Genomic DNA, 12,432 nt, shown 5'->3' with positions numbered 1-12,432 from the left:
CAAACAGACAAACAGACAAACAGACAAAAAAAAAGTTAATTACATTTTTGGGTTCGACATCGACATAACAATAACCCCTGCTATTTTTTTTATTTTTATTTTCAATGTACAGACAGCACTTTTCTACGATTTTATTATATGTATAGATATGATCATTTGTTGCAGGAGTATCCGATAACTTGTTTCAATAATATAATTGTAACACCCATCCAAACATTAGGTACCGAAGTGGATGAATCACATTATTACCCACCGGTAACGCCCAACTACAAATTGCAGCTGAACTCAATAGTTGAAATGTTTATAAATTAGAAATCGCATACGATTTTAACAGTATGCTTATTAGAACTGTATAATTGCATCGTAACTAACTGGTATAGTAAGTTTAGCGTATTGTAGGTACAGGCGCGCAGTCTTTGTTGCGTAAGCACATAGTTACTTAATAATAACTTATTACAATTATATCATAGTTTTGCTATTTCATATATGCAAAGTTAAAAAGAAGAAATATGTACACCGCTTTCTCTTCCGTTGCGTTGTATGATCGCATTTTTTGTCACACTGCCCGCTGCCGTAGATCCGATGTGCTGATTGCGTATTTAATCCGAGCCATAATTACTTGTAGTCCGCACCGCTGTGGTCGACGCACAATAGTAACCCAAATAGACGCGCGACTTTCAAGTGGCAATGACCGGCGATATTGTTGCTGTTTGGGGCAACTGTTTTGGTAAACGCAGTGTTCAGGCAATGGCGCACGGGACAATTATTTGTGGTTCCATGTCAAAGAGTGTAATGTCTGATCCGGAGCTGCGGACTACCTAACAGGTTTACCGGGGCTCCGGCTCGAAAAGCAGAAGTAGGAACGGAGTGGTTGTAGTTAGTGAGAGTCTGACACTCCTTCTCGCCTCGCCTTTGGTGGAAGAAGTCATTGGATGATTTTCCCTCTGCAGAAAAGGGGTGTAATGTGCTTACACACCCCCAATGTTTCTAAAAAAGAAAGTAATATCATAATTATAGCAATGGTCACAGTGAAAAATTGCTTGCAGTTGCCCGACCACTTCATTTTAATTAAAATAATTGAAATAAGTTATAGTTGATCTCTTAGTAGTTCTTTTTTGCACGTGGCCACCCACACACGGAATTGCAATGAGATAATGCTACATAATTACGATAATATAAACATCAATGTTAATTATTTGATTAATTATTTATATTTGAATCTACTTTTATGCATTACAGTTAGGAACAGACATTCTAAAGATGAGACTTAAGTTAGTAATAACGCATAGCATTTAAATAAATTTAAATTCGTATGAATGTGGCAGTATGGGCTCACCGTCGATACATTTTAATCATGTTCCCACTCCAAAAATTATTCTTAATTTTGTAATTGTTTTGTATATTCATGTTGACCTTGGTCTACTCCTTCTGTGGAAGAAATGATAATTTTCATATTACAAGCTCCAAGAAATACTTCAACCGGAATACGCTTTAAATGTGTTGAGATGTCAACTTAACCAAATTCCTATAATTCGTACCGTGGCTTGAAGACAAAGCGAGCTCCTCCAAGTAAAACTAATCTCTTCAAAAAGATTCGCTTAAAGTACTTGAAGCGAGGAGTACTTGTATTCTGGAAATATGGCCCTCCTCCTCTAATAGTATTCGCGTCTTTTCCTTTCTCGAGAAACAAATCCGATATTTCCTCGAGTCCGCATAGTTCAAGAGCTTCAGCATCGGGTTAATAGTGCAATTTAATTGGAGCGTGAATCTTTCGCCACTTCTCCCCAGTTATTTAATATTACGGACTTTATAAAATGTAAGGCTCCTTCGGCTTTATCTTGCCATGTTTAACGGCTCAGCCTTAGCTGGACTACAAATTAATTGTGCTATGTTACTTGAGTAAAACATATTTTTTATGTTATTTGCAGCATGTGCATGAATATGGGATAAACGCTTTCTTCGTTGAATCTTCAACTTTGAATGATTTGTCATCTGTACATTATATTCAACATGTTCCATTTATTTCTAAAAATAGATCCTTCAAATAGCATTCCCCTGACATTGAATTTCAGTTCTTGTTAGTAACTAGTAAAAAAATTGCATTTGGACGCAGATGCCCGTCACACTGTACCTAGAATAGTCCGTCTGATGTGCCTGATAGCCTTACTGTCGACCCCTATTGGGAAAAAACTGAACAAATGGGATTTTTGTTTATGTCGGACTTAAAAAGCCAAATGGATTCAGACAGTCCGTAGGTAGGAAGGTTGCATGTCCATATATATGACACTGTCTTTAATGTGCTAAACTGTTGAGTATTCACTGCACTAGATTTGCATACTTAAAATATATATACTTACCTAATCTACATGTTAACAGTTTGCTATTCATTAACATTTATTAAATGATATTTGTATTACTTTTCTTAACACTGTGTTATTTAAAATGATAATTAAAAACAAATTTTTAAATATTAATTGTAACTAGTAACATAAATACGAAAAATTACGTGATTATTTTCTGCATGGACTACCCAATGTAGGTTTTGTATGCAGGAAGAGTAATTAATATTTTATAACAGTTAATCGGTTACGTCAAACCTTGGTACCATAAAATATCTGTTATGTATAGAACAAATTACGGTCTCACGGGAACTCACGTGATCTTGCATTCATTTACTAACTATTTCATTCAAATGTTAATAAAACTCCACACTGTACGGATTTATAGTCTGTCTTCTGAATTTAATGTCTTGTACCTACATACGTTTTCCTATTGTTTAAAGTTTTGTAGGTTTATGACTCAAAATATTTTTATATAGCTCTCCGTAATAGCACGAAGCCTGGAATCATCCCCGATATGGCAATAGAATCACTTCCTTTACATGGCACCCATAACATAACTGTCGAAAAGTAACTGTCACATACATGCAGTCTGTATCTTTGCCACGTTGCCGTTGCTTCATTTGAATGCATGCATTCTTCAGAAACGATATTCGGGTTAAACGTTGCCACTTCGTGGACAATTTGGACGCTACACACCTTACGACTGCTATAAGCAAGCTATAAGCAAGATGCAAGCATTTGTCATTTGTAGGCTGCCTATTGTTTGTGAAGGATGCATGCATTCGTCAAATGACGCAACGTGTCCCTTACTCGTCAAGACACAACATCCGATGTTATATTTCCAACAGTTCTCTTCAATTTATTTACTCTTCTACACTTACAGTCAAAGAGCTCTCAAAGGATTGCTTGCCAGAAGTGTGCAACCATACTGAAATAATGCCCCAGTGAAGGGTACCTAAAATACCAGTTACTGTGAACTCGGGCAATGAAAACCAGTCTTCAGTAAAGAGTATTTATGAAAATTATGTGCATTTTCTAAAGGTGTTTCATGCAAAATTTGTGACAAATATTTATCGTCTGCTGCACTTTCTGTAGTCGAGTATTATTTGTTGGTCAGTCGGTCAGCTAAGCTAAGCTTGTTTAAATATTTTCATACTTAGTATGCTAACATCTGTAGGTATCTATATTATATGTGAAGTAAATGTTTATGAATAACCGTATCTGTCTAAATCTACTTATGAATTCTGTGTATTATTTAGTTTTAATAATTAATCACTAATCATATTTTCCGAGTGTTGTTTTGTAAATAAGTTTAGTAATAGTGTTGCATTTTGTATTTCTAAATTATTTTTTAATGTTGGAAAATTAACTATTTAAAATAAATTTTACTTATTGATAGTAGTCTAAAAATAGATACAAATTCTTTAGAAGTAGTTAAGTATATCTATCTATCTATCTATCAAAATTATAAATTTAAAGCAACTTAAACTGAACTGCAAATAGTCCTTTAGAAATTTAAATAAACATTATATTGCTTGGCCTACGAGTCTCATAATACTACAATACAGCCTGAGTAGGTACGCTTCAGCTCGATTTCTTTTCACTCAATACGATTGTAATGGTTTGATTCGATTTTAGTTTCCATTTTCTATTTTATTACAATACCTTTCAAATTGTATCCTCTCGGTTAATGCTATCATATCGACCCGTTTTTACTGGAGGTCGGTATTGAGTTTAATTCTATGTATACTTGCTATTGTTGATTTCATACTGAGATGATGCTTAGGTTTGTGAGTTTGTGAGCTATTTGCTTTGCCAATATCAACCGTGACAGTCCACTACTGGACAATAAGCTCCTCTACATTCTAAGAGGGTTAGGCGCGTTGGGAGATCGCTTATAATGGCCATGTGCATCAGGAACTCTTGCTGTCTGGTCCCTACAAAAGGTGCAGTCCCTTACTTGATTCTTGCGTCACCCGCGGGTAGAGTAGGAATAATAGGTAGAAGGTAACAAATGCGTACTTCATTCCAACACCACACGGCTCAATTATAAAGTAAATGAAAAAGCATCAATATTACTTTACACATTACATAAAACCTAAATTTAAAATATCTACGTACATGGCACTTTCCTTTCCAAGCCACTAGCCGGATCGGAAATGAAGTAATAAAATTGATCAAGTGACGATAAAATAATGATTGACGTGTGAAATTAAAACTAAAACTCGTATTTACATTGAGCGACAACTAAACTAGTTACGAATAAAATGCGTATAATAAAATTAGTTACACAATTGCCTGCCGGCCAATTATTCGCTGGTTCGACTTCCTGCGCTAGCGTTGCGTTCGATGCCTAGATTTGTCAGATGTCTGCTAAGGTCTGATTGCTGCAGTTAGTAGGCCTTATCCGACATCCTTTGCAAGATTATATGTATATGTATGTATATATATGTTCGCACAGAACAGTGAGTCTCAATCCTATTTTGTGCATTTTCTACAAAATGTTGGTCAGTTCACAATACCTACTTATTTTTATTGTGCATTTATGCTTGCATCTCGGACGGATATACTAACGGATAGGCGTTTTAATGTTATATAACAACAGGTTTTCCACATCTTGTTGACATTCGCCCGGTCACCACCGCCGCCCACCGCTCGCAAGATCCAGAGGGCTAATTGACGAAAAGGAAAAAACATGACGTTATCTACCTACCAAAATGTAGAAATAGAATTGATTTTATCCAAAGAGGACTTGTCCAATCGCTATAAATAAACACTAGATTTTCATTAGATCCCCGTCAATACCTAAGGTATCATTAAAAAGCAAGATTCAAGATTTTCCGTTAAAATACTTGCAATACCGTTAACTAGTTTGTCTGTCGTTGGCATCGAAATAAATTGAACTCGGATAACAACAGTCTCTAGGAAAACTCCCCGCCAATACATTAATAGAATCGCACAATTTGTTTATTTTTTAAGCGACTGACTATCGCTAGCTTTGAATCCTATTTTTGCATTTGATTGGATAATCTTACTTACCGGTGTATACTAATGCTGTTTGGAAAGAAATGTACAAACAATATTTCTTTTCTTATTTTCCATTGATATCGTCTTTATTTTATTGCAGTTTCTAAAATAATTTTGTTTGTTTCTAGAGGATTTTGGTCTGGTTTTTTAAATGCGAATATTTGTGAGTTCAATCACATTAAAATAGCTGAAAGGATCGGGATGAAATTTGGATGATAGGTAGATTTTAGTCCAAAATATTATCATAATTATTATGTCAATGAAATTTTGAAGATTTCAGAAATTGTTACTTCTCAGCAATGTGCTCAGTCTTTCTACATGGCATATATATTCTAAACGTGTGTGCTCCGGTAGATGTTTGACAAAAGTTTAACAAACGCAATGTCCTTAGATTGATTCACAAGACGTTCTCAGCCTACCGTTGATCTAAATAACTCAGGTTCTGCTAAACACATGTTCAATACGATTTCGACTTTAACGGTAACCTTTAAAGTTGGGAATCAGTTACAGAGGTTTGATTGATTGACTGATACAGATACAAATTAATCTAGTTTGAATTAAATGGTTTGTTTAGTAATGAATGTTGGAGTAAAACCTCTTCTCTAAGACGATACGGCAGATTTAATTTTTTGATGAATACTACCAAGTGTTCCTTGTCTTTCACCTGTATAAAACTATCATGATTATCCCCTTTCTCGTGTTCTACTCATTGCACCTACCGTTGTGCGAAATTACACAAAAACTCGATTGAGGGTCTCGACCAATGAAGCTCTCCAACAATGACAATTATGCTGGTGCATATCTGAAAAGTTGTTGTACATCTATACTAATTCTCGGCCGCGGCTTTGCACTCGCGTTTTTATAGAGTTGGAGGTAGATTTACTAAAAAAACGTGATTGATTATTGTAATATTCCTAATGATGTCTTTTTCCGTATTTTGAACCCACGACCCTCCTATACTTACAAGGCAATCAGATCATCATTGAAAAGGAAGTCGGTTAATAATTAAGGCCAGTTATCATTTCTGCTTCATCATTACCTACGGCCCATTAATCTTTCTAACAGTGCTATTGTATATTTTGTTGTGTTGGGAGCCATTGTGTTACATAGGTCCGGCAGCGCCGTGGATACATGTCGCAAAACGTTAGGACATGTCCATTTCCACAACGTAATCACGTGAACCTCTTGCAAAACTCATACAAACCATGACGAGAAATTTCATGCTAGACTTATTGAATACAACAACGTAAGTAACTACTGAGCAATGCCTACGACCAAACTACTTAATTTTTCTATACATTATGTAATTAAATGTTCTTATTTGCAAACCAAAGCTGATTGTTTGACCAGAGACCTAACCTCCGTCCACTGCAGTGGAGAATTCAAAGCACAGCGCTTTGAACGCTCTACTTTAGCAGATTGGTGGACCAGTAAACCACCCGCGGGCTTACACACAAAGCTGCAATTTACTGTTGCCTCAGCATGTATCTACGTAACTACGGAAGCGTAATTGTGAGGTTTGTTCTCCGGTGATCTATCATCTGGTCACAACAAACCGGTTTGATACGTTTCGTCAATGAGACGGCTACACCTCACTGTTACATTTTTTGTATATACGTATCTATCTGGTAGGCCTTGAACTAATTGTCGCGTTAGAAATGAGAGCGAGTTCCACATATTTGTGTACAAGCACATCCGCTGCTAAGTCTAAGGAAGTCATTACATTTGTGTTTACTTAATATTTATAGTTATTTTTGTTTGTGTATTATTTCATTGGTTACATTTTAAACTGGTCCAATTAATTTACGGTATGTTCAAGGATGTGTCCCAATATTTTTATTTTTATTGTAACCGGGGTCGTAATGTACGTCATACGTTGCAATAGAAAAATAAATGTTAACTTTTTTTTTTTGTAAAGCCTTGCTTTGTTTTCAAGTTAAACGTCTATAGCGCTGTGCAAGTCTAGAATATTTGGAGTTTGATTCGCTAGCGTAATACCTCATTATGAGTTTAAATATAAAAGAATGACATTGTTATACTTAGTTTACCTGGTCATGCACTTTCGAAACTGGTTGCAAAAATAATTTATGACGAAACATACGCAGTAATTACATAATAACCCACACTAAGTAAATGTATAACGCACACATTTGAAATGAAATGTCTTCAGAAAATTGAACATTTATTTCCATTAATAAGTGCAATTTAACTTTTACAAAAAATAATAATAATGAAAACAATGTATTAATTAAACAATGCAATAACAAATTTAAAAGAACCCGCAGAGATCCGTTGTGGTTTTCGGAAACGAGCCACCGAATAATCTAACCGGGGTTCTACTCCAGTCTATATACAGCATCGGGTTGCGCTGCAAATCTGATTCCTGCAGCGAACACTTTTTGTAATTTTGCAGAATGAACTCTATGCCAATATTCTTCATCCTAACAGGAGACAATATGTGTGTCATGTCGATACTGCCGTCATTCTGTACGTACAACACACGGTCGTATAATTCTACGTTTTTGCAAATTCTTGGCCCCAAGGAGCCTGGAACTGTTGAACCCACATAATCAGACTCTGATCTATATTTATTAATATCTGGTATATTCTCATTTCCCCCAACAAAACTTTGTTTATTCTCGTGAGCATTTCCACCAATAATGTGACGTTCATTTAATGCGTTTCCTATTTTAACGTGCTTATTAAAATTGTTTTTCCTGCTGTTGTGAGTTTTTCCTTTCATTAAATGATGTTTTTCAGCCATTTTGATTTTTTTATTGTGACCAGGCAAAAACCCGTGGTTATATTTCAATATAGAAATGGAATCTTTGTTGTAATCCGATTGATTGGATACCTCTGCAGCTAGTGCCCGACCTTTTAACAAACTCGGGTCCTCTTTGTGCAGTAACAGGTTGCGACTCTCGTGTTTGTAATTATGTCGGATTCCTGGGTGTCTTTTGTTCACTTCTGCAATTTTTTCGTCAATAGCACTTTGTCCACTAAGCGTGTCAAATTTCATCTCACGCGGTGTGTAGTCGTTACTATACGATTTAACATTATGCCATTTGTTGCCAGCAGATAAACTTCTGGTATACATATCAGTCTTATCATCCTTAATTGGGCTGCCAGCATTTTCAACAAAGTACTCCAACGACTTTAAAAATGGAAGAATAGACAATAATTTATTTGTTTGTAAAGTTAAGTCTGCTGTATGTTTTACTTTTCTTTTATTTAACACTTTTTGGCCGCGAACATTTTCAGTGCTCTCCATACTTTCAGCACTTTCTTGAGTTTCAGCGTTTCTATAAAACCTGCGCTCGTGTTTTCTTTTTCGTACTCCTCTGTGTGTGATTTCAACCTGTTTTGGTTGCGCTTGAGCATGCGTTTTTATAATTTGATGTCTTAAATCGTCCTCTAATATTTGTACGTTAATTTGAGGACTTCTTTTGTTCGAATCAAACTGTTTTTCAACTAAATTTCTGCGTTGGAATTGAAATGGTGGCCGAATTTTACTAATTTTAAAATCCGAGGCGTAAGGAAAGCTGTCAGATAGTTTAGACAATGGGATAGTCTGTGGAACTCTTTTCTGCTCTCTGGATCGTTGTTGGATATTTTTAAGATAATTTAAGACGCTGCCAGCGAATTTGGAACTAGTCCATTGACCATAAACTTTAGGATTCCTGTCTATGGGTGGTGGTGTTTCCACTTCTGATATCTCGGCCGGAGTTTTTTTATGAACTGCAGGTTTGCTGGGCTCTGTAACTGATCTAAATTTGTGACCAGTATCCGGAGATATTTCCTTTTCCAAAGTCGTTGCAAAATACGTGAATTTCGACGGTGGTGGTGGCGGCGTCTCGAACTCGGATAATAAAATGGGAATATTGGTACTTGATGCATTGTTTTGACCCTTAACTTTGTCCGGAATATTGTATTTACCTGTATGCTCATTTTCACTTAAATTCCAAAATGTTAGACCATCTGGTTGTTCAGTTTTATCCGGGAATCCCAAAAAATCTTTAGGTATAATCGATGCAGGAGTATTTTTTGTAGTAATATCTAAACCAACGGCGTGGTCAATAAAACTGTGCGGCGTTCTAAATCGGATGAAACTCTTCGTAGCATTTGTCGTTGGTACATGCGTAGTTTCAAAATTATTCTTAAGTTCACCAGTTTGTAAATCACTCAAAACAATATAGTTCATATGATGGCTGCTACTTTTCATTTTGTTTTGATGAAATTTCTTTTGTGCATAGTGAGGATCGTTTCTTATCGTGTAATTTCTTTCTATAGTGGATGCCAATATCATGTTTGTTCCAAATATTTCGCCTTCCAATCCATTAGGAGCACCTATAATTAAAAATTACCAAATTTATTGTCTTCAAACCCATTTAGTTTTACCTACTAAATAACCAGTTGAAAAGCAACTTACCATTTTCTGCTGTCCCATATCCAATAATGACACTGCCGCTCGGAGGTAGCACGTATCCAAGAAGCTGCAAAATCAATGAGAGATTTGAGAGAACTTTCAAAAACAATAATTATTATCATTAAATGTGTGCACCAATCGGTTACCTAACAAGGTATTACCTAGCCGCGGGTAATGGTTCTACTTGTGATAGAACTGTCTCTTCACGGACACTAGTACCAGCCTTGTCTGGAGCTCTAGTTTCGTAATACGTCTATGCCGATTTATCACATGTTTTATCTCTATGCTAAATCGTGGCCGAAGTGACCTCAGCCATCCGGATAAAGCTTTGCGGTCATTTGTCTTTCGGCTGACTAATTTGTACATGCATTTTCGTGATCACACACTGAGTGGGTCGTGACCTTTATTCATAACATTGAATTCTTGTTTATAATGTGTGGCTACAGTCTATTGTTGCGGTCTTTAACGATTATAATTTACTTACGCTCTGTGATGCCTGGCAGGAGAGGAGGCGGGAGTCCACGTAGAGTGCCCACGCTCCGAAGTCCGATTGGTAGGACAGGCAGACGTGCCGCCACACGTCCTTCGTGATGTCCACCGCGGTGCTGGACGTCACCTTGCCATTGATCGACACGTTGATGTGCTTCCCCCCCGAGTCCAACCACAGCCTTACAACACGGTTGTTGCCGTTCGCTAAAACATATACCAAGTTGCATGAATTGTTAAAAAATACTTTATTGGACCGTGAAGTCGCCTATCGAGTGCACATAAATTATGTATGTCTCCATATTAGCCCTAATCACTCGCAGTGAGTGTATGTGTTACGAAATTTGAGTTTATTATGAACATTTGATTTTATTCTAGAATATTTAGGCCTATTAACACCGTTAGATTTACATTCGACAAATAATTAGCGACGTTCTTATATGGCTTTAGGCTGTTGAAATAAACTATCGTACACTAACACACTGCAAGGATTTTTAATGATTACGAAACTATGACATCTTTGTGAAGTGTAAATAATAGACAAAGCAATAATACTGTAGTCACCCTACTCTGTTTATTGTAGTGTAAAGCCCGACAGTGGTTAACGAGCACGCAGAGCGGGATACTCCACGACTGGATCAATTAGCAACAAAACGGTGAATGTTACACAACCATGTAGAAACCACAAATACTTCGTGTCTCTCAATTCCTATCTAATTTATTTTGAAATAAGCGCTGAAATCTAAAGTTCCATTTGTTTTGACAATAAGTAGTAAAAAATTGGCCAATAGCTTCGCAATTTTTTTCGAAAATGTAAAATCACAGCTTTGGGTGGAAACCATTTACGTTCGATAATCAACAAATTCAGATTTTTACTAAAAGCTACTATAAAAACAATCAAAAGTTGACGATTTTCTCGACCGGTAACTGAACCGACGGCCTCACTGTCAGCAAATCGCCCTTCTGACGAGGCGGTTCCACCTAGCCATAGACACAAAAAATGCAAAAGTTACGCAACACTGGTCCTGCAGCAAGTTCAGCTAAGGGGGTCAATTTAATTATGTTAACGCAATCTTTATTTGCTCATTATTTTCATTCTGTGGTTTCACCAAAAGTGGTTTACTTTCACGTGGACAACTTTTTTGCCGACCTTAATAAATAATAAAAAAATGCTTCAGTTGGAACAGTTTGTTCTTATCGGCAGCCACTCACCGACGTATGTGAATATGCTCTGGTCGCCGCTGAGTTCGTACACACGGATCCAAGTGCAGATGGTGAACTCTCTCAGCGGAGGGGTCTCAATGTCGTATTGCAGAAACTGGAAGTTCATTCAAAACGTTAAATTCCACCTTTGCGCCGCGAACTCTTTGTTTTAGCATTCTTTATTAGTTGGTACGGAATTCGCCAAGCCGCTTCATTCATTTATTGACAAATACTACAACATTTCTAAACAGAACAACACGCTGACTAACCTGCGCGTATCCTTTTTGTTTGAGTACAATTTTGTACACAGGCCTGTTGATTGATAAACCGGTGCAAATAACACTCAATAACACAATCAAAGATAACCACAGCATTATTGAAATAGTTTATAAAAAACAACTTAATATTAAAATGTCCGGGAAGTCACACAAGGATGCAACGCTACAGGAGGAACTACACAATACATAATATACTCGTAAAGTTCCTGGTGTCAACCGTTTGTCTCCACTTATTTAAATCTGTTTATAATCTCGTATCGAGGCAGAAGTGCTTTCTTTTGTAAAACAAGCGATAGACTGACGACTGCCTCTGCAGTTGAATGTCAATACGTAGCTATGATGTTTGTAAACCACAATGCTATTTCTTTCAATACAATGTTGATAATTGTACTTGTAAATAATAATAATGGATATTATAATAACACGGGTTCAATTATCCCAATGACACATGTCATGTTGCTATATTGTGAAAGTAAATGTTTAGATGTTGATTTAGTCTGGCACAAAGGCATTGCTGATGGATTACACTTTGTATTGAACTGTCTTCTGTGATCTTTGCAAACCAATATGTTACTGCAACCTTCAAGAAAGGAGCGTCTTGTAGCTTCTCGGATATTGAAATCAGGTAATTTGTCTGCTCGTTTCTCCCTATCCTATAAAGAAGAAGACA

At 36.5% G+C, this 12,432-nt stretch overlaps 2 protein-coding genes across 25 annotated transcripts in view; one reads left to right on the top strand and one right to left on the bottom strand.

Moving 5' to 3' along the window:
• LOC118263888 (coiled-coil domain-containing protein AGAP005037) overlaps nt 1-12,432 on the top strand; it is a 355,131-nt gene that overhangs the window by 323,207 nt on the left and 19,492 nt on the right. The gene's annotated exons all lie outside the window — the stretch shown is intronic.
• LOC118263982 (uncharacterized) lies at nt 7,539-12,088 on the bottom strand. Its single transcript, XM_035576280.2, has 5 exons — nt 11,754-12,088; nt 11,494-11,599; nt 10,280-10,488; nt 9,799-9,862; nt 7,539-9,716 (listed from the first exon to the last, which is right to left on the bottom strand). Exons 1-5 carry the CDS (start codon nt 11,856-11,858, stop codon nt 7,639-7,641), a joined length of 2,562 nt encoding a protein of 853 aa, XP_035432173.2. The 5' UTR covers nt 11,859-12,088; the 3' UTR covers nt 7,539-7,638.

The sequence above is a fragment of the Spodoptera frugiperda genome, chromosome 25 (assembly GCF_023101765.2).
Source record: "Spodoptera frugiperda isolate SF20-4 chromosome 25, AGI-APGP_CSIRO_Sfru_2.0, whole genome shotgun sequence".
Lineage (NCBI taxonomy): Eukaryota > Metazoa > Arthropoda > Insecta > Lepidoptera > Noctuidae > Spodoptera > Spodoptera frugiperda.
The sequence above is the reverse complement of the archived record's forward strand: the minus strand, read 5'-3'. Positions and strand labels throughout refer to the sequence as shown.

Coding starts and splice junctions, on each gene's coding strand:
- LOC118263982 (XM_035576280.2), bottom strand. CDS start 11,858: ATGCTGTGGTTATCTTTGATTGTGTTATTGAGTGTTATTTGCACCGGT. Junction 10,489..11,493: donor GAGCATATTCACATACGTCG/GTGAGTGGCTGC, acceptor TATATGTTTTAG/CGAACGGCAACAACCGTGTT. Junction 9,717..9,798: donor ATATGGGACAGCAGAAAATG/GTAAGTTGCTTT, acceptor TTTTAATTATAG/GTGCTCCTAATGGATTGGAA.